Raw genomic sequence first — 23,011 nt, forward strand, 5'->3', positions numbered from 1 at the left:
GGTCCCACATTGACCTAGCAAAATCATTTTCCCCAGACCTTAGTGATTGGCTTCCTCTCACTCCAAATGATCCATATCTTTCAGCAGCTTCCACTCAGAGCACTGTGATTAGTCATGTGGTTTAGCTCCAGCACAGGAACTACACTTGAATTACTCATGGGATACGTTGTGTCTTCCTGCTCTCCTTCTAAGGAATGTTATAATGTTGTTTGGTATATGACAGCAAAGCAAGCCCAATACTGATAGACCTCACCATAAAGGTAGCTGTTCTTTACTCTGTCCATCATTCAATGCATAGTTATCCCCAGCCTGCCACTTACACACCATCAGCAAATCAAGACAAAGATACATCAGCATTCAACTCTACCTTAAATTGTGGTTTCTCGGAATTCGTTAGCAGGACATCACTGAATAATCTGCAAGCAGATGAAAAAAAATAATTGGAATATTGTCCCCAGAAGATAGGCAGAAGCACAGAGAGAATACTACTGGCGCTGTTCACCTAACTCCCTCTTGCCCCCTTTTCCTCCACTTTCCTCATCCCTGTCTCACTGTTTGGTTTTTTTTCCCCTTGGTGTTTATATGTTGCTTTTTAGTTTCCAAGCCTTGCTGTAAAATTAGCAGTGTCTAATCCCCAAAATGTAGCCACTACAGATGGCATATGAATGGCAGAGTCATTAAGGCTTCATTAAATGTTTTGAAAGCTGATAGAATAGCTATAATTACCAAATGCAGAAAAGAGTTTCCTTAAAACAAGCATCCCATCTCCTTAAAAGTATAAGGATTCTTTAATGACAAAACATTATTAGGGATGTTATTTTGAATTTCACAGAAAGATCATCACGCTTTTTAAGGAAACTCTTAGCACATTTGTTATTTAAGTATTCAAAAGAAACAGGCAAAAGATCAATGAGTGAACTTAACATTTCAAACTATTTGTGGTCTTACGAGTACTAAAGCAACTTTGCTAACAGCTTCACACTCCTCCCTATAGTATCAGCAACAGCATAGATGATTAATCCTCTTCCATCCAGAAGAAAGACACTAGAGGGCAATGTTAGTCTGAAAATGGACTGCTGGTTCATTTCAAGACATTTTGTTCTGGAGAACATACTAGAAAACTGTCCCAGAAAGAAATCTCAAGCTTGGCTACAAGACATATGTTTCAGAGATAGTTGTTGTTCACATGCCCACACTAAAGCAAACAAATTCAAGTCTAGAATCATGGCTCATAAGAATAGAAGTCCATGAAAAAATAAAAGAAAATAGATGTAATTAACAAAGACTTAAAAACAAACAAACAAAAAAATACCCTTGTTCACAGGGCATTTTTCTAATCTTTTCTGATTATGTTTTTCAAAATTAGCAGACTCAGTTTACATGGAACAGCTTAATAAATAGGTGAATTACTTTCATTGTGTTGCACATCTATCTAGATCACTTTTATAAGAAATATAGATATTAAGAAAATGTAGTATAATATCCTACACATCAGATACAGCTGAACATGGATTGCTTGGTCAACATCTTATAACACCTATAAATTCTTGCATTCACACAATTTTCTTATCATATTTCTCTCCTGCTTACATTCTTCTGTCTATCTCCTCCTTCCTTTAAGGGCAGAGGAAAGGAGGAGCAGAAGGAAAAGAAGGTTGAGACAAGACTGCAGTGACTCTTTCCAACCAGGAAACATGAATTTTGGAGCATGCTTTAAGGGTACTGCAATCCACAGTCTGAGAGACCAGACCCAGATGTAGATACGGGCTGGCTATCACTCAGGAGGTCACGATTCTGGCACCTTATTTTATGAAAAACAAGAGGCCAGCATTGTGCCGCTATGCTCAGCATGCTGGGTGGCACACCACAGCATAGTCACAGCAAGCAACTCCCCCGATCGTACTGTCTCCTAGTTGCAGGACCGGTGGCACTGCAGAAAGGCACCATCTCCAGTCGTGCTCTGATATTGCTCCATTTCTGCATTCCAGTCTTGCTCCATACCTGCCTTTACCACTTCACTACCTTCCTGAGAGGAGAACCAGTATGGAAATTTATTCTGCCTGTACTTCAGAGAATCTAAGCCCTGCAAGAAACCTATGTAAACAGCTCACTCCCAGATCCAGTCTAAATGTTACTGCTAAGCACAGCAAGAGATCTATTTTACAAGTCCTAAGTAAACTGACAGCAAAATCTACTGAAGTAAGTCTGAAAGGACGAGCCAAAAGATCCCTTATTTTATGTTCTTAAGCATGCTTGCACTGCTTTAATAACTGGATCAATTTAAATTATAGCACCACACTTAAAAAAAAAAAAAAAAAAAAAAAAAAACTTAAAAACAGCTCCAACCCACCAAGAGACAAAAAAAATCTAAACAAACATGTAATCTTCACAAACAGTGGGTTCAATCAAGTGATAATTTCAAAGCCTCACTTAGATATACTATACATCTCTCAGAATAAGGAACAAATCTTTCTAAGAAGGAAAGAGAGCAGAAAAGGTATTCCTGCTAATATAATTAAAAACATTACTGGAGTACAAAACAAGTACATTAAGACTTACGGCGTCTGTAAGAGCCGTGAAACAGTTGGCATGCCATTCTTCATAGCTTCACAGGTCAGAATGGATTCCAACACAGACACTGCCAAAGAAAGAATAAGAACGTACACATTTTTGCACTGCAGGACAGCGAACAATTTAGAATCAAAGTCTGGCACTGCTGTGAGATGTTTCTCTAAGTACTCCATCAACTAAGCAGTGATGAAGCTGTGTAACATTTGTTTTTTATTATAACATTACTATTACACGTACAAATTTTTCAAGAATGTTAGATATGAGGCCAGGGGATACACATATGTAATTACTAGAGACTGTTTTATCATTTAGTTTTAAAAATTACTGTATTTATATGATACATATATTTGAAGAATGTATTTTCCATTTTAAAAAATTACTAACTAATCATTTCCAACCACAAGCTCCAAAGTCTTCAGGCTGATCTTTCACAGCATCTGAGCTAAAAGGCAGAGCACCCAGGAAGCTGAGATTGAAGCCTTCTTGACCACATACTAACCAACAAACACTGATGGTGCAGGAGGGAAGCTGTCTACTGGAATTGTATCTGGGGGTCTTCCATATGTCATTTCATACAGTAAGTGTCCAAAGCAATGTACATCAATACCTTCTAAAGTCTGCAGAGAAACAAATTAAAAAAAAAAAAACACGCACATACACACCTGGATTGGTTTGTTTTTCTCTAGCCAGTTCAAAAACATGCAATAATCCATTAGAGAAAAAGGGCAATCTTGTATTCACAGATGGAAAGAGATACCATTACAATAATTCTTAAACACAACTATTTCCCTGCACAACTTCAGCTCAAAAGAAATTTTCACACCTCAAAAGAAATTACTGTTCTCTTCCTGTAAGTGATGATAGAGATGGGATATTAGTACAGCCATGTTCTGTAAAAATATGTAAGGAATAAACTCTTTTCATGCACAACAGTTTAGAAAGGCATATATTGATATGAATTACAGCAGAGTACATTTTCCTAATATAAGTCAAACAGCAAAAATGAGGTTCAAGTTAATATAACCAGTTATCTCTTTACAAGGAGGTAAATAAAAAGGGAGCAAAAACACATACCAAACAAACCTAGGAAAGCCCCCTTCACCTCTCCTCGGGTCTGTACAAGCTTTAATTACATGCTAAGCTCTCAGGCATGATACTTCCTTAATTTCAGGATCATGTTTAGACAGAAATGGCTCCTCTTACTGCTTAAAGGCTCAGAGATTTGACAGCACTGACAGATTTGGACTAACCATGAACTTTTGATCGTTTCTTTGACAACACAGTAGAACTTGTTTGGAAAAGTCAGCAAGCAGCTGTCTCGTGATGCTTTAAGCAATTTACTACAATGAGCACTTAAAGGCAAGACAAGATGCTGGCCAGAAGTCTGCATTGCTATAACAGGGCAAATTAGGTTTAGTAGTTTTGTAGAAAGGTCATATTTTGCTGTGCAAGCCTGCATTCTGGAGATACCTATAAAAAAAATACAAGAATTTTGAAGAGACAGATCTCTTAAGTGTCTATTTTCACAGTAGCCAAAGCAGTCCAGGTTTATTACTACTCTCAGTTAAGACCAAGTGGTAAGTTGTGTTCGTTACACAGACACACAAGTGCAATCGAAGCGTGGCAGATAACATACACGCTCCTGTGAAATACAAGCCCAGTGTGCCAAGCAACGATACAACAAGACTGCAGTTCAGCCACATTTGTGCCAGCACCACTGTCAAGGAAACACTCGCAGGCACTCCTCCTCTGCCTGCTTGCTTTGGACCTCAGCCTCACTCTGGAGTGCTGGAATAAAACCTCCGCACAGCCACACAGTGATTTGGAGGAAGCTGAAAAGGGATTTGATGGAGAAAAGCTCAGGGGAAAAGAAAAGGGAGTTGACTGAGGGTTTTTTTTTTTCATTCAAATCAGTTTTCCACAAATACAAGTAGAAGGATGCGTAAGAGTCAGCTAAATCGAATTATTTTTTCAAAACATACATTAATTTTCCGAAACTGTGAAAAGTAGGATCGATAAAATGATGGAAGTCCCAACAAGGAATTTTCTAGATCTAGTAACTTGCACGTGTCTCCATCCAACATCACATTGCCAGAGTGAAGATGGCCATAAGGAAATCCTTTCTCATGCAAGAATTTTAATACCTGAAAAAACAAAGCAGGAGTGCTGTCACAAGATACTTAGATGATCTCAAGATATCAAACGCTTCCATACTAAAGCAGACGCACAATAATGGAGGCCCCTGCTTTGGGCTGCTTCTCCATTTCCCTTGCTCAGTTCAATCTGCTGTCGCCATCACCGTTGGCTGACTACTTTTTTCCCATTTCACTGGTAACATATTTTATAAAACAAACATTTGATGCTGATCCTCAAAATAGGCCTACAAACACCTCCCAGAGAGACTCGAAACTAAAAATTCATAATTCCACTGAATGTCATGGTTGTAATACAAAAAAAAACAAACAAAACAAAAAAAAAAAAACACTACACACGGGGATAAAAGTTTTTATGGTATATGTTCCACAGGCTATGAATTAGTACTTTTCCTTTTTCTCCTCAAGGAAAAAAAGATATTACCACCTCTCTCCCACCTCAGATGCTAACTACCTTCCTTGTTAGAAATGGCCTCACTCAGGTGTATCTAAATTCAAGTCCCAGCACTTAACCTCCATTTAAGTTTAGCTTTGAAGTCTGCTGCCTTTTTTTTTTTTTTTTTTTTAAGAACTAAAACAAGACTTACATGCTCAAAAATTTGTCTACCTTTTTCCAGTTAAATCAATTGGTCTTAAAAAAAAATTCTTCCTACATCTTCCTACAGTCACTGTCTTTGCAGTGTCACAGCTAAACTACCACTACTACTAGAAGCAGTGCAAGAACGAACTTTAATCATAAAGGCAGTTAGTGGGTAAATAAAGCAAAAAGAAAAAATACCTCTAATATTTGTCTTCCGTATGTTTTTATTTGCTGAAGTTCAAGACCTTGAATTTTTTTAGGATTACAATACTTCTTCAAGAATGGGTCTTTTGGTTTTGCCTTTAAAGGAACAGACACACATCAAGTACCATGAGCATGAAATGAAGTTAGGACTAAGAAAAGCCAGCAATCATCTTAACTTATTTAGTAATAGACAGTAAACAGTAAGACATACTTTGAACATTTCAGCAAATATTCTACATTTGAGTTTTTAAGAAAAAAATTACATTACCTTATAAATAAGGTCCTTTAGTGTCCCTTTTTCACCAAATGGCCTAATAACAAGTGCTGAAGATTCATTGGCAGTGGCAAAAGTGACTTTGTAAATATAGGGATGCTACAAAAAGAAAAAGAAGATACTATTGGGATTACTTTTCAGATAACAGATACTGTACATTCAATTTTGCATGATTCAAAATAAAAAAATAAGTCTGAATTACATGTTTAAAGTAATCAGATTCTGATACTGACACTTGCTCAAGTTATTTAGTCTTTACCCAAAGCAAGTGCAAAGAAAGCTTCACAAGAACATTCTTCAATTTCCATATAAATCAAGAAGAATTCTTTTTCTTAAAAAAAGAAAAAAAAACAAAAACAAAAACAAAAACAAGAACTAAACATACTGGCATCACAGATAAATGAAGAATCCAGCCCTATTAACACTTATACATGAGTAGGTTTACTGCAGGTTTAAGTGAGGCTGTGCTAATGAATTCTTATATGTTCTTCTACAACTATGGCACATAAAACTCAGCACTAATAGTTTTCATAACAGTTTTGGTAATATCTTTAGAAACTTTTATAGCAGCTTCCTGTAACTTTCTGAAACCAAGTGAGACAGCAGATTTGGAAACAGACACACCACAAACACACAACCAAGAAGGCTGAAAATTAGGCTTTTCAACCCAAGAATTAGACGCAAAGTGATGTATCAAAATCAAGACACAAGCAGGGGGGCTAGAAATTTCAATCTTTTGAGTTCCAGGATGTCATAGAGGTTTAGCAGGTTAAAACGCATCCATTTCAGCTCGTCTCTCACGTGCTTAAAGAGAAACGCCCTTTGGAGTGAAATGCCACTTGTTTTGCAGACAGAGGCCTACTGGATTTAGTTTGTGGCACTGCACAGAAGCTGGAAGTTCAGCCTCTGTTGTACCTCTAATAAGATACTCCTATCATAAGAACAAAGTGAAAAAACAACTACGCACATTACACTGTCCCATCCACTGCTGACTGAGAATATCCATAGTATTCTGGTTAGCAACTACATCTTGACAGCACTATTCTAACAGCCTGCAAGTCTTGAAGAGCTGAAATAAAAGCTTGGGATCTCACAGTACTGTAGGAAGTCACCAGAAGACAAAATATAATTAACCCCAACCCTGAAGCTCCTGTGATAATCCTATAATAATTGTGCTGAGAACATGTTACCTCATTGTGTGGGAAATTTAATTAAAAGGTTTACAGATCTCTAAATGAAAGCAACTCTAAAATTACAAACTATTTCTATTAGATTGCATGTGCTTTTACAAGATTAGTCCTTGCAAGCTTTTCTTTTGTGCTGGCACAATTTAAAAGTCTTCAAGTAATACTTACAGAACAGGAAGAAAGAAGCTTCACAGCGTACTGTAAGTCTTTGTCAGACAAGTATTTATCAGGGCCAAGATCAGCCTAGAAATAATAGAAAAAGAAAGGCCTCATAAGGGAGGAAGTTGGACTCCATAAAAAAGATGTGATCTATATTCTTCTCTCACAAATCAAGACAACTGCTTGAAAATGCATTTTGAAGAGCAAGCAAGGAAACTACACATTAAGAAACAAACTTTAAAAGGCTGAATAAGGTTGTGATTTCACTATACAAAGAATTTGACAGAAAATAAGTATTATTGCCTCCTCCTTTTCCAGTATCTGACATGCATTACCACCACTGAATTAACTCTGCCAATCCCAAAACTGGGAAACTGTGTGCTGATAGGGCTTAAAACCCCACCTTCTTCCTCTCCACTAAAAACTTCCATTTTACCTCAGGTTTGAGCAATCTCAGCTCCCCAGCAAAGTCTCACAAACAGCTATGATTTTGTAACTAAGACTGCAGCACATTTTAGCACAGAAGCATAAGCATTTAGTAATGACAAAGTATTTGGCAGCAACGCACGTGTACCTGACAGGAGCAATTTGTGCCTATTAGTTTGTCAGAACAACTAAGGATCCTAGTAAAAAACAAAAATAGAAACAACCTAAAAACAACAATAAACGCCAGTAATTTAAAAAGGATCACTCTGCTCTTTCCAGTAAGCAGATTTATGTTATGGGCAGCAGCTACATCACTACTACTAAGGAAACAGTAAACTGAGGTGCAGGGGACAAGACCAAGGACAGAAACTTTCAGACTAGATTTCCTGACAGAGAAAAGAAACACAAGAAGTTCCCACACCACAGAGCCACCCAAGGGTTTTGAAAACAAGTCCTGAGCTCTTAAATCTGCATCTCTGTCATTCACACATGACCAATATGAATGACACAAGCCAAGTTCCTTAAGAAAGACTAGAGGATAAGATGAAAGCATACCCAGCTTAACATTAACCGTTCCTTTGGTTGATTCCTAATCTTCATTAAGAAATATTTCTTACGTATTCGCCAACCTGCAATGAAAGAGTCATCAGTAGTTTAAATTAAAACATTACTGAATCACATGGTTTATAAGCAGGACAAGGGTTGTAAGCAAAGATAGTATCCTTATCTTAGGACAACTGGTATAGTTGGAAAAGTCAGGCAAGTCTTCAGGAATACATGCTCTTCTTACCTATATCTTTTAATGGTTCTACAACTTCCCACTTTGGCTCTGATCGGAAGAACATTGAAACATGCTGTAAGGCAATTTCTGGGGAGGAAAAAAAAAGAGAGAGAGAGAGAGACTACTTAATTAGATTATATACATAGTAGGTAATGTTCTATGCCAGGAGGCAGCCTTCAGGAATTCAGACTTTGTTTTATCAACTAAAGTCATCAAAATCATTTTAAAAGAAAATCAAGTGAAAAAACAGTTAAAAGATATTTGCATTTTTAACCTGAGAACTCATATCCACTGAGAAAACAGAAACCACTGCCTTAGGAAAACCTACCTCACTGAGTTTGCATTATATCTATAAATTTTAATTTCCAAGCCCAAATCAAATGCTCACAGCTAAGATATCTCACTTTTGGTACACACTCTAATATCTCATTAAATGTTTTAGCTATACTTGTAAAAGTTGCCACTTTTACATCTCTTTCATGTGCATCTAGATTGCCATTATTACACGTGAACTAATCAGTTTTTTTTGTTTTGCTGCCTGCTACTCTGCCCTATTTTGCATAGACAATGATATTTTGCTGTCATGATCCAACATGCACTTTTGAAAAACAGGACAACCTCCTGGTTACTGAGTTTTCCCACAACTGTGAATACAAATGGTGTATTCATTAAGTGATTATGCCAACAAAATCTCTAACATCTCTTTTTCTCTAACATCTCTTATCTCGGTATAGAAATATTGCAAAAAGGTAAGGATGCGCTTTCTCTTCTGTACTCTCTCTTCTCTATCTAAAAATATGCTAGCAAAAAGAGAGAGAACAGTGCAACACATATCAGCCCACTGCTGCAATATTAAATAATGACGAATTGATAAAAGTCTCCAGAGAACCCAGGCAACTTCTTGATTGTTACTAACTTCCCCTAAACTTGCTGAAAAAACAACATTCCCACAGAAAGCACTCAGAATTAACATGGAAGTCACATTATCTCCTAAAGGATTTCAACTGCTTGTTCAGCATTAACCAGACATACTCCATCCTTAAAGAATCACTAGTTATTTACATCTCTTCCACAGCTTACCATAAACATCCGGGAAATGTTCTTTGCACTTTGAAGTACAAGGAAAAAGGATGTTGTATAAAGAGAAAGCAGAAAGACAAGTGAAAAGGAAGTAGTAAGTTCCTGCTTCAGTAGGTTGTGTTTTTATGAAAATAAGGTTTGCAGTTTGCATTTTGCAAAGAGTTGGTCTGCCTAAGAACTAAGTCTGCAGTGTAGTGTTTCATTACTTAGAGGAAGTTCTTCAGTCTGTCAGACAAATATTTAACAATTTCCAGCAGCTGAAGTTGAAGTTGGATAAATTAAAGAGAATAAACATTCAGTAACAAAGAGAACTGATCACTAGAACATCCATCTATAGCAGACAGTGATTCTCTATCATTGTAGATTTTTTCTTTATTCAAAAGTATATAATGCCCTAAAAGAAAAAAAAAAAAAAAAAAAAACACTAGCTCAAACGGTTAGTTCCCTGAAGTTTCACAGCTCAAACTGACAGAGGGAGCTAGACAAGACGATCACAATCGTTCCTGCAGATTGTAAAAACTTCTGAACCATGACAAAAGCAAGAATCAGTGTTCGGAAGTCCAGCTGTATTAGAAGAACACAGAGCTGACAACCTTAACTCTCACACGCCAGTAAACAAATAACTTCCAAACATCATCCTTCCCGTTCATCACAAGTAACGGTGAGCAAGTATACTTCAACTCTCATTAGCCCCTTCTCCCAAGTTCATCTTAAACAAATCTTAATCCTCATCGCCCCTCTGTAGAATTATGCAAATACTCAGTATTGATAACTACAGCACAATCCAAGCACACACCTAGAGAAATATTATTGTATATAATCACATATACAATATTATCACTTTGGATTTTTTTTTTTTATTTATTCTGTGCCTTTTTGTAACTCCTTGTCAGCAATAACAGATGATGCACACACACAGTAGAGTTTAACTGTGATACAGTTTGAAAATCCCTCACTTACCAGTGTAGTTTACAGAATAGCTGTTTGGATCCAAGAACTTTTTTACCAGTTCACAGTTAGACAGTATGTGATGGGTAGTAATTACATCAAGATAGGTCTGGAGTCCTTTCTGTCTTTCAGCTATGAATTCACGCTCCATATTTCCAATCAACTTTTTTGGAGGAAGAGGTAGACTTAGAGTTGAGATCTGAAAAAAAGAGAAGAAAAATGATTATTTGCAGTCTCGTTCTCAAAATGCCTCAGCAAAGTAAACTAGTAAGCCAGAAAACACTCTTTGTATTTTCCTGTGTGTTTTACTTTGTGTATATGCACATTCATATTCTGTGTATTTACAACTGAATATTTTTTTTTCTTTGTACATACCAGCTTTATGTTTTTTCTAAGTACTGTTATCAGGGTGAGGAGTCCTCATAGTGAATAGTACTTCACATCCCAATGAGAAGAGACTTGTAAATGCAACTACACTGAGAAGGCACGGAAATAAATTTTTGCTAGTGACTCATGCATTTAAGATCACTACACAAAACCTTTAGCTACTAAATGGCTATAAATTCCAGCCAAATTTTTCAAAAATCTTAATATACCTTTGTTATAGCACAAAAATATTCACACCTTACCATTTTCTCATGATGAAATTTATGTATTTATTTAATGTATGTACAAATTAATAAGTTTCCTTTGCCCCTACTGCCATTGTAAGTAATATAAAAACCTTTAGTCAGTTTTTCAACTTGTACTTTCAAATACTGTGCAACTTTTCCATTTTAATTTCTAAATTTGTTGCTGTACAGTTTTTAACAGCTATATACATTTCATCCCAGATGTAATTGCAGTCTACAGGTAGATATATAGTAGTTTTATCTTAAGTGGTACAAAACTTCAGCTAAAAATCAGTGAAATATTTAGACATGGGAAAATGGAAAATTCTGCAGAAATCTAGAGCTTTATATAAGTCAGATCAAAAAGGTTTGTTTCTAAACATGATCTAGGTTGCACACAGTATTTATATTCATTTACGTCATGTGAATTGCCCAAATGAATTATTCATATTGTCAACAGGTTGCTGTTCAGCAGACCAAAGCACCTGCCTTGTGTGTGCTGAGTCTTCACTGGAGATTACCTTTAAGAAACGTGTGTTGCAGAAACAAATTGCATATGTGCAATAACCTAATTTCTAAAGCAAAGAGTTCACCAGGGAGAATATGGGGACTTTCAGCATTTGAACAACCTTTATTTTAATTGGTGGAAAAAGTAAGGAATTAGCTTGAAGTGGAGTGGAGGAGGCAGTCCCTTTCCTTTTTTCCTCCTCCTTCATGAACACAGGACTTGTTCTCCCCAGCACTGGTCTGCGTGCAAATCATGGGCTGAAAAAGAGCTATGGCTATATGCAAATTACAGAAGATATGCAAATCATCCTGTCCACCGAGCACTCTTTTCCAGGAAAAAAAATAACATCCAAGAATAAACCCAAAAGCAACAACTACCCATTTACTGCACTTATATTTACCACATGCATTTAATTTTAACACCAGAGGCATACAAAACTTTGGCACACTACTCCTCCTTTAATTCAAAAACAAGTTTCTAAATAAAAGCAAAATGCACCTCTGACATTAAAGTTACTCACTGGAAAAGCACATCAAATCGAAATCACCTTTGAATTCTTGACCTGAGAGCTAGCAACCATCAGAGAGGAGGACTCTATTATAGAAATTTGTTTTCTTTATTGGGGGGGGGGGAACAGTTTTTTTCAGTGGAAGCTAACCTTCACGCTAGGTTTTTGTAACTATCTGCCAAAACACACGGCACAGGGAGAGCAGTTTCTACCAGGGAAGACCACCTTGCCAAGGGCCCGACTTCGCTTGCTTCCAAGCTCAAGCAGGCTCCTCAGGGGCCTCAGCTCAGCTCAGCGCTGAAGCCGGCAGGGGCTTCACCACAGAAGAACCTGAGAATTAACTTGCTTATCTTCAGACTGCAGCCTTCTCAGGAAACTGGTCAAAAGCTGCAAAAAAAGGCTCCACCAAAGTCAGATATCTGGCTGCAAATACCGTATCAGTCAGTCACTCAACAATACAGAACAGTCAACTGCTTCCATGCATCCCTGTCGAGGCAGCGGTGGAGAAGGAAACGCAGGAGCGTCTGCAAGGAGCCTTCCAGTTCAGTACACAGCAGGCCGCCAGGGAGTATGGCTTGAAACGCTCTGATGCATATCAGGGTCATCAGCAAACACCTCATCACATCCAAGGTGCTGGTAGGACTACAGCCCGAGATAGCTTTGACATTCTCAACCCTTACTATTGATGTATAGGTCACATCAGATAACCAGGAGAAAGCTGCTTTCCAGCTCAGCTACTTGTCCAAGCACAACAACCTGAACCTAAGCAGAAGTCAAGTATGCCACAGGAAAAACTTGGTCGTTTAAACCCCAAAGAAACTCCAGCTGTCTATCAGGAACATTTTGGTTGTGAAGGTGGGAGGGGTGCCTTTTGGTATTTTCTTATTGCTCGTTGCTTTTTACTTTTTCTTTTTTCACTCAGTTTTAACACACACAAGATGCAAGTTTAAAGTGCTTAAAAACAAATCATGAGACCTGAATATTTTAATGAAATGCTGTTGCTTAGCATTCTAGGAGGAAAGAATTCAGAAGGGCTGCATGTCTCATATCTGCAAAAATCTCTCTCTGACCTCAAGTTCCTCCTTATCTTGTTCTATAATTTACTGTCAAATTTGCAGTCAAAAAATTTCCTGAGGTCACTCACACTCTGCATCTCTGTCTCAGATGCAAAGGCCTTTTCTTTCACTGCTACATCATACAGAAACTATTTAACTTCACTTTCTAGACCTTCTGCTTAGGCCTAACAACTCAGTATCTGGTATTCCTAAATATAAGTCAAAATTACCCCTTAAAAAAAAAAAAAAAAAAAAAAAAAAAAAAAAACTAACATTGCCTCATTTGAAAGTTAAACGAGATGAAAAGGAAGTGTTTTCATGCCTTAGCATATTTTATTCCCCATGGTTAAGAGGAACTTGTAGTCAGCTACAAAATATGAACTCCATCTTCTTTTGAAAAACCTCCTCCAAGTTCTTTCTCTGTGATCTCTATCAAAACTTGACTATGGTTCAGACTACTGATGAGGACTATGTACTACGTCACCTAGCGCCATCTCATTTCCGTGTGTTCCTACGGGTACTTATTTAATCTTAAATCTTGGATTTCTTTGGAGCCAGAGACATCTGAGTATTGCCTTTATTCAGCATCTAACACAAGAGGTTTTTAGGTCATGATTACCATTCCTATGTTCTACTGCACATTTAGTCAGTAATTCCACAAAACTCAACCAAGTTCCATCTATTGAATTACGACAGTTCCCCTGACATGCACCTTCCTGGCTGCTGCAACTGATTCTTACCCTGTTCAGAGTAAAACTCCTTGCATGTTTTTGCCTACTAAGGTTCACCAAGCAGACAGTCAATTGATTAAAAGGGGTTAAAAAAAAAAAAAAAAAAAAAAGGAAGGGGGGGGAAGAGAGAGAGAGAAGTAGAAGCAGCATTGAGTTCCTGAATTCACATTAGGTTTAATAGGGAAAAAGTCTCTTAAAAGACACAAAAATCTATCCTCAAATCTTTGAAGTCTTTGCTTTTTAACTTGCTTGCCTACCTAGTACGACGGAAACCTTGAGTAACAAGTTTCATTCCTTTATATGAGAGTCACTGCATATAAGCTGCCCCCCTCAAGTCACTCATATACTCTGCTTTTTCTCACACAAAATAAAAAGAAACTGTCCAAAAAAAAAAAGAAAGAAAAAAGAAAGAAAGAAAGAAAGAAAAAGAAAACACACAGTAAGTCCAGTGTTTAACAAAGGAACACTTCTCAAGGATACAGAAATCCATCACATGATAAGCAGCATCTGGAAGTGCTTTTAGAAGAATATAAATAATGAGACACATAGCACTTTACTGCTGAATTTATAAAGTTGGTATGTGCCTTGGCTTTCTTCAAATCAAGGACGGAACAAATAATAACACATAAAACCAGAACAAGTCACAGTACTGAAGGGAAAAATTCAGTAGCTACCAATCTCCTTTTTATATATAAATTGGTGCTATTGAGCTAAAACTATTTTTTTCCTAGAGAAACCTAAGAGTGAAAAAAACAAACAAACTTATATTTAAGATCACAGTTTCTCTTTAGTTATGTGAATTTGTAAGTTTTCTTCACTGTAATATATAAAAATATCACAAATCATTTAAAATACATCCCTCCAGCAGACATTTTGTATTTATGTATCAAGAGTAAAAGTTACCTGCAAACTATTATTAAGCAAGTCAAAGTCACTGTATCGCCTCACAATCTGCAAAATATAAAGACAGGATTGAGGAAACATACTAGTATTCTCATAAGCATTTTACACTTCAAAAATCCCAACATAGAGAAGTAATTCCCATTTATAAACTTTTTTTTATTTTTTAATCATTCTCTGTACAAATTCAGAATTATTGGATTAATGTCACACTGCCAGATAACAAAGAAGAGTTGATTTTAATGACATCTCAACCAGAAATATAATGTATTTCTACATATTTATCTTAGAATAGCTTTTCCAAAACTATTTGCAAGCAGAAGTCTCTGCAGACAATGCATTTTCCCATGTTAGAAGCAGCATCATTTCATGAGCATCTTCATTACTACTTCTAGTTTTCATTGGCCATGCCTCAGCAAGGCTGCGATTTTAGCACTAGGGAAGACAAATAGGCACTTTAGAGTTAAAAATGATGGCCATGACGATACACAGTAAGAACACGACACACATGATTTTCCTGTTTTCCTGAAATATTCACAACAGCAGAAGACAACATGCCTTCTGTAACTGGCAGCAATACCGTTTGTCTCACATTTCTTGACCAAAAGCATTCAAGCACTTCATGTTCTCAGTTCTCATTCTAAATCAACATTTCCCTCTCTAGCTCTGAATTTAAAAACCCAGGAAAAGACAATATTTAAATTTTTCCTAAGAAGGCATCCTGGTTACATGAATCATAGTTTACAAAAAAATTACCTGCCAACTGTTTTCCGGTGAAACTCCTCTCTGAACACGGATTATGTATTCCTAGTAAAAGGCAAAAGTTATTAGAAATGGGAATTAATGAGTTGAAGTGAGTTGTTTGGTACTTCTCTAAATACAACTACTATCCAGTTAAGACACATTCAGAAACACAAAATTGAGATCTAGACTTTAAGCTTCTAGGCAAACCTCAGATTTGGGTTAGTTGAGACCCACCACTAGCAGCTCTCACTACTTAGAGGAAGAGATGAAAAGAGCCCCTGGTTATAAGTGCTTGTAGATCTGTGAAACATTTGCACCGTTCCGTTTTCTAGGGAAAAAGGTAATACTAAGAACACATCCTCCCCCCCATCATCTCTATTGAGAATAGTTGGGTAGGGTGAAGGGGGGGGGGGAAGAAACAAAAAAGAAAAATAAAGCCACTCTTCCCATCTCTCAAATCTAACAAATAGCCTCCAGGAATTATTGCCTCTTTCATTACAGGAAAGAAATGCAACAATGTAAAATACCCACAATTGTACAGCCTCTAATTCTTTTTATATGGGGAAAAAAAAAAAAGTTTTAACAACACCTTTGGGGTGTGCTTGAGTAACTAGAACATACCAGTTTCTCCTGATGATAATTCTTCATTCCTAATACGTAGCTAAAGTTAATTACTTACAGATTAAATAGGCAAGTATACATAAATCTCAGTGAGCCACTTTTAAATTTTAATAATTGTAAATTCTCCCACCACAACCGAATTCATAAAGTACAATTCAGTCGTTTTATCTCAAGTTCCACCGTGTCTTCTGTAGAGTACTACCTGGTTAACACAGCAATACCATTATCCGATATTCATCTAATTCTCTCAAGAACAGACACAAGTATTTCGTGCAAACCCTCCAGAGACACTTTGAAAAACACCAATTTTGTTCATCTCTACTCCAAGTTTTAAAAAACACTTGACATTTCAAGGAACATACACAAGACAAGTCCTTTTTCTGGAAAGCCTATGATTTCAGTTCTAGATAACGCTTAATTAGCAAGGCAATAAAATTAAGATGAGTTTTAAGTACAGTAATAGATACTTCCTTCACCATTAGCATACTTTGAAAGCTCTGTGACTACAATCATTTTTGAAGTCTTGTTACGAAGATAAACCGGTGGTCATATCATTTGCATTGAAAGACATGAAAATGAAGCACCAAAACCACAAGATGTCGAGTGAGAAAAATGCAGCACTGAAGAGAGCCAAAGAGTACCCACAAGCAGAAGAGATGGAATAACCTGCTCAGAGAGCTATGCTTTTACACGACAGGCTTTCCTTCAGATCTGCGCAGGTCTGAAGCTGTAGGAGAGGTGATGAGGTGGCCCGTGTCCCCCCGCACCCTTTAAAGCAAATTCATCTTCCCTGCTCTGTTTAGCCCAGGATGGCAGAAGCCACCACCAGCGCTTCGAGCAGCCCAAAATACTCCCAGCTCCCTCATCGAGCACACTCAGGTTCTCTGCACCTGCAAACATGAAGCTATAAAATTCAGACCAAGAGCTAGGAAATCTAAAACAAATAAAAATTCAAGCCATGGCTCACAATATTTCTAACTTCCAACACCCAAAAAGCATTTTGCATTTGTGCCAAGGGACGCGCAAGCACCATCGCTGCCTGCAGTGCAGCGAGCTTCACAAGCTAAATTGTTAGTTATTCAACCCGTATGATTTCATTCATGCTGGGAGAGACATTCAAACGTATTTTATGTAAAGTGCTGAATATTTTTTCAATCTGGAATGCCACCAATTTTGCTGAACTGCTTACATTAATAGGAGTCTTATACAAATAGAAAGGATGTATTATAGCATTATGCACAACTTTTTTCAGATATTTAAATTAACACTGCATTCCAGATTATCACAGATCAACAACAACGAAACAATAACTAGGAAACAAGGGCATTTCCAGCACCCTGGATTTATATGCCCAATTTGTTTGTTCTGTAGCAATAACTATTTGTACTAAGCTGGCATGTACCTACATACCAACTAGATACTTGAATTAATTGAATGCTTGAACCATGAAGTATTATAAATTCAGTTTCACAGTTAAAACTCCACTGCAGGCATTTATTAATAACTTCTTTCAAGCATTGTGAAGTCTCTTCTGTTTTTTGGAAATTGCCTTTGGAATCATGCTGAACTAATTTTCCCCTTTAAAATGAAATTAAATGAGAAGCTTGTATCCTGAAGAGCAAGTATGCACGAGAGGATCCCAACAAATACAAAGTGGAGCACATCACAGAATCCCATCCAAGAATTAAATTTCCATTCAACGTTTACCACCACAGCAAGCAGTACAAATCAAGACTTACAACTACTCCAGACAAGAGCCAAAGGCAACACTTACCAGATGACATTACCCAGTGCGTCCAGCTTTAACTAATCTAGAATTTATTTACTGAAGTTTTCTTCCAAAGCACAATGCTGATCAGGCAAAAATGCTATTCAGTTTTCTTATCAACTGCTATCAAATGTGTTCTTATCAACAGCTATCAAAAATTTGCAGTGTTTTTGAGTTATGTAGCCTCAAGAACAAAATCAAGACTAGTAAGCATGGAAAACAAAGTAATTTAAAATACTTAACATTCTAACAACTTAAATGGAAGTGATAGAAATCCAAAATGTCGTAAACAAAAGACTCAACTACTATAGCAGAATTAATGTGTCTCTTCACCAAGTCAGGCCAGCAGCTTCCCTCTGTACTCCCTTCTCTTACCCATTTGAAATTGTCATTATTTGCTTGTAAACTGAGAAGCCCAAATGATAACAAGTATCAACAAAGTTTATTCCAATCCAACCAGGATAACAGTATTTGGAAACTTGGTGACAGAGGTTGATTAAACAGATGCAGGGAAACCTAGAGCCACAGATAACACTCAGCTTCGCCTGCTTTTGCTCTGCCTTTGGGGAAAGCTGTAAGAGACTCCCCGACTCGCAGACCCACCAAAAAGCAAGCAAACAAAAAAAAAGCAGCAACTGCTTATTGAGCAAGGCTCCGAGGAACACGGGCTGTTTTCCAGAAAAAAAAAAAAAAAAAAAAAAAAAAAACACACATCAGTGATGATTCATCATGTTCAGTCATTCAGCTTTTCTAGTATTTTGAAAGAAGCAGCGTTATTGCCCAATCCTTATCCAGCGACTGTCAGTGTCTAGCGTACGCCGAGGACGTGCTCTCGGCCGGGCAGCCACAAAGCACAGCTTCACCAGAGACCTGGCACCTACTACAAACAGCTACTGCCATCAGCGGGATGCTCCTCGCCTCTGGAGAGCCCGGTGATAAACAACTCTCCAACTTCCTACTCAGGGTCCAGAACTCATTTTCATCGTAAAATTGTATTACAAAAACAGGAATGGACCACAACTGTTTTTTCCACGCGGACTCAATGTTTTTCCCCATTGGGTTCTGCTGGAAGCTTTAATCGAGCCACCTCTTGATGCAACAAGATTCACAGCCTGCAACAAGAGAGCATCCTCAGACAGGATCGTCTGTACGGACGAGGGAAATCCCCAGTAGGCTCTTTCTACCAGTGCTGAACGTAACAGAAGAACTGGCCACCTCGGCACTATTTTGTCAAGATCATTAATTAAAAGCCCCAAAGGTCATCTGTTTTTCTTCCGAGAGTTGATAATGAGATCACGAGTCAAAGAATAGCTCCGATAGGAAAGCCAAGACATGAAAGACAACCCCATTCCCAATATCTACCACGGCGACACATAATCCGCAGAACACAACACGCCAAGATTGAGAGAGAAGCCCACACTTCTTGCAGCAAGAAGTCTGGGATTATAATTAGCACCACTGCTGATGCATGATTCCCACAGGACCAAAGAGCTTTCATTTCTGCAAGGAAAAAGCCCAAATGCACTAACATCTGCCACGAGCCTAGCTCTGTTTTGCTTAGAACAAAATCTGAATTCCAGTCATGTTCTTCCAAGGCAGTCAGATCTGACAGTGGGATAGAGGCTGTGCCTATATGAAATAAATAAATAAATAAATAAAGTGTAAGGAAAACAGATCAGCATACTCCATAATTTCTCTTTAGTTATATCATATAAAAGAAGAAGTGTGACAGAGAAAGCTTCAGAAAGGGCTAGCACTCAAGGTCATTTCTGCTGGAAATTCACAACCAGGCTTGGTGAGGTCTGGTTTCGCTGCAAGTGCCCTTGATTGAGTCATGTGGAAATTCTCATCATGTCTTTTACTCCCACATGAATGGCCCAAAGCCTTTTCCACAACTGAGTTTACCAAACAGCTTCAGAGAAGATCCAACAGCTGCCAGATGCTAAAGAAAGGTCTCAGCCTGTAGAAGAAGAGAGGCAACCTCATGCTACTGATTTTTCCCACAGGCCGAGAGCTCACTGGTGGCCTCTACATGGAGGCCACCAAGACAGGTCATAAAAACATTCCTCTGAGAATGTCTCTCTGACAACCTCTGGGCTGTCCTTTCACACTCCCATCGAGGTAAAGCTTGTACATCTGCTGTTTTTACCATCAGTACGGCCAAGCCAGTTCCTTTCACAACCTTGATATTTCAGCAGCAGCAGCTCAATATATGCATTTAAAGATGCCAAGCAAAGCAGTTTCATATAGGGGATCATTTCCTGACACCTCTGGTGGAAAATGGTGCTGGGAGGAAGCAGGGAGTAAGGAAAGCTGCATGACCCCGGTTTCACACTGTCATTTCCTAAATCCTGTTCCTACCACTACAGAGTAGAGCATGCAACCCTGTCTACCATGCTCTAGGTGACCCTGCTGAGCAGGGAGGTTGGACTAAGTGATCTCCAGAGGTCCCTTCCAACTTTACTGATTCTATGATAGAGTTTCAGAGAATATATACATATTCCATATATCAACACAGATCAGTGATAATCATGCTGCCTTTCTCCAATCCTTTGTTAATAACAATTTCATGATTACTGCTTGGGATTAACGTTATCCTGAAATTGAACCAGATGGTTCAATTTGTTCATTTTCATGCAGATCCAGCATTTAGGTGGCTTTTTCCCAGTTCACCAAGATTATTCTCCAGTGTCCCAGCATTTGCTAAAACATCAGTATCAACAGCTCCAAGCTTCTCAGATGGTCCTTTTAACATTCCCAGTTACAAGCTCCATGGCAAAGCATGTAAAAATGTTTTAAAATAGTTGCTAATTATCTGTATTAAAGATTATTATTATTGATATATATTAACTTTAAATATACTCTGTTAAAGATCATCATTATTAAAACAGAAAGCAAACAGAAATGACAGGGTGATGCAGAGACAAAACAGGAAACAACAAATGGTTGAGTTTAGAGGGTCATATAATAAAGTGTAGGAAGCCTCTGGCCAAAATTGGGTAACACATTCTGCTTCCCCACGAAAATCACCTCTAAATTTCTGGCTCAGTGTAGTCATTCTACTTCACAGATTTCTGCTCTACATCAGTTTAATCCAAGGAGGCTTGCAAAGCCAATCACTATAAAGATCCAGGTCACCTTCAGGTCACATCAACTAAAAGTTTGAAAGGGTTTTATTTTATGAGCATTAAAAAGACAAAAGTGTAATTAAGCATGAATACAATCCCTGCTTAAGTATGCTGGATTGGAACAATTTCTAATAAAAAGCTCTTTTAAATGCTTATTCAGAAAACCTCCCATGCGAAAAGGAGCAACAGAATCAGGAAAGCTGCTCATACTTAGGGACCTCTCTTTACAAGAGGGCACAGTACTTATTTACTATTGCACAGCTTACCGTTAAGCCTATCTGAGGTACAAGTAACAACTGTTTACCTGTGTTTTAAACAATGCTCGTGTTTGTCTGGGGACATAATACAGTTCCACACACACTGTATCATTACTGTAATAGAGTAAGCCATTCAGCGAGTAAAAGCTACGAAGTAGGACAACTGCAGAAAAAAATAGGACGCACATGTACATGTAATGAAACGTACTGAACAAGAAAATCTCTGTAGAGCAGCAGACGAAATAGCAGCTTTTCAATCTTATGCATCACTGTGGCCTTTCCCGGAAAAGGAAAATAATTAGTATTTTTTCAGGAATTACTCAGCAGTCAATAAAAATATTCTAATTAAACTGCAAGATCTCTAAGGCAAGGGATTACAACGTATGGTAGGGCAGCTAACATTTTGACAGCAGCCTTTGAAGGAGTTACAAATGCAATACTAATTTAGCAAGGTCACTGCTGTAAACTATAACGTTGGAACGTCTAAAATAAGCTATCTTTTTGAGCTCAAACTTCATGAAAAAGAAAACACAGTTTCTCCACAAGACTTGGTAAGTATTTCCAAAACCTCAAACAAGTGAGCTCTAATAGCTCTCTGCCCAAAGTCACCTCTAAAACTATTTGCATTATATTTTTTTCAAAACAAAGGCAGCCTTGAAAAGGTTGAGTTCCTTGTAAAGCAAATATGCAGTCCTTTACAAGTTTTTAAAACAAATTCTGAAGTTTTAGTTTTAGAAACATGTGTTTCCATTTCTGTATTATAGAACAGTTTAGGAGAAATATAAATGCTTTTGCAACACTTTATAAACCTAAAAGCTATGAGTGTCAACATTCATCATCACTTAAGAAAAATGAAAAATTCTGAAGTGTGTTACAAGGAGGATCTATTTCAGCTCTTCATTTCCAAATGCCTTTAAGACAACAATGAACTGGAGCAAAATTGGCTGTTTCACTACTTCAGTTTCAACATGCAATGGATGAAACAGAAAAATCACTTCAGAAATGAATTAAGGAATATTCTGAAAAAGTACACATGCATCTTTCTAGCGGTTCTACAACTTTAAAGTGTTCTGAAGCTTGTATGTGCAATTTATAAAGGTCATGTCTAGACCATTCTGAAAGAAAACAGCACCCTCTTTTAAGACATAAAAAGAAAGTTCTGTTTAAATAGTGAATATACAGATGAAAAATTGCAGTATGAATCAAGTTTAACAGCCAAATTTTCTTTAAAGCTTTAATGCTGAAAATGCTTCTGATGTCAGAATACAACATTTGGCATTAAGATGAAACACTTAAAATGGTTTAATGTATTGGACACAATTCCACTCCCACTGAATTTAAGGAATGCAATGGCAACCAAGCCACCTCATTTCTGCAAAACGGCTGGTACACATTCCTACTAAGAGTATTGAACCATGCCTAGGAAAAGTGCCCCACACACTACTAGAAGTTACACTGTTACTCTCACTTGTATGTAATGCTAATGACTAAGTAGTAAATAAAAGTAATAAAGTTGTCATGGGGTTGCTTACGTAGTTTCAACTCTATTAAGCGAGATACCCTTGGAATGCCTCTGCAACGTAAGTTTATTTGGCTCTCAAAATGAAAAGTACTCTGTAAGCACTACACTACGGAAACATTTGTATCCAAGTACACTTTCAAACAAATCTCAGGATGCTTTTATAACACGTTTAACCAGGAAAAAACTTCTGTTAAAAAAAAAAAAAAAAAAAAGTATACTTTTCATCTTCAATTACTAATGGAAATAAATATGCAAAAATAAAATCTCAGCTGACAATTTCTTTGTTGCAACTCAA

The 23,011-nt window shown here is 37.5% G+C and overlaps 1 protein-coding gene across 11 annotated transcripts in view; it reads right to left on the minus strand.

Annotated features, from left to right (window-relative positions):
• Positions 1 to 23,011, minus strand: part of PXK (PX domain containing serine/threonine kinase like) — a 37,751-nt gene that overhangs the window by 11,280 nt on the left and 3,460 nt on the right. For 9 of the 11 annotated variants that reach the window (XM_062586022.1, XM_062586021.1, XM_062586032.1 and 6 more), the window contains exons 2-13: positions 15,433 to 15,483; positions 14,680 to 14,727; positions 10,376 to 10,562; positions 8,345 to 8,422; positions 8,110 to 8,183; positions 7,138 to 7,212; positions 5,777 to 5,881; positions 5,503 to 5,604; positions 4,554 to 4,715; positions 3,071 to 3,188; positions 2,560 to 2,638; positions 368 to 416 (exon numbers count right to left, since the gene is read on the minus strand). In XM_062586022.1, the coding sequence (XP_062442006.1) occupies positions 368 to 416; positions 2,560 to 2,638; positions 3,071 to 3,188; positions 4,554 to 4,715; positions 5,503 to 5,604; positions 5,777 to 5,881; positions 7,138 to 7,212; positions 8,110 to 8,183; positions 8,345 to 8,422; positions 10,376 to 10,562; positions 14,680 to 14,727; positions 15,433 to 15,483 (1,128 nt within the window). The remainder of the gene's footprint in view (positions 1 to 367; positions 417 to 2,559; positions 2,639 to 3,070; positions 3,189 to 4,553; positions 4,716 to 5,502; positions 5,605 to 5,776; positions 5,882 to 7,137; positions 7,213 to 8,109; positions 8,184 to 8,344; positions 8,423 to 10,375; positions 10,563 to 14,679; positions 14,728 to 15,432; positions 15,484 to 23,011) is intronic. The other 2 variants (XM_062586025.1, XM_062586023.1) reach the window with 1 other exon arrangement.

This window comes from Rhea pennata, chromosome 12 (genome assembly GCF_028389875.1).
Source record: "Rhea pennata isolate bPtePen1 chromosome 12, bPtePen1.pri, whole genome shotgun sequence".
In the NCBI taxonomy this organism is placed as follows: Eukaryota; Metazoa; Chordata; class Aves; order Rheiformes; family Rheidae; genus Rhea; species Rhea pennata.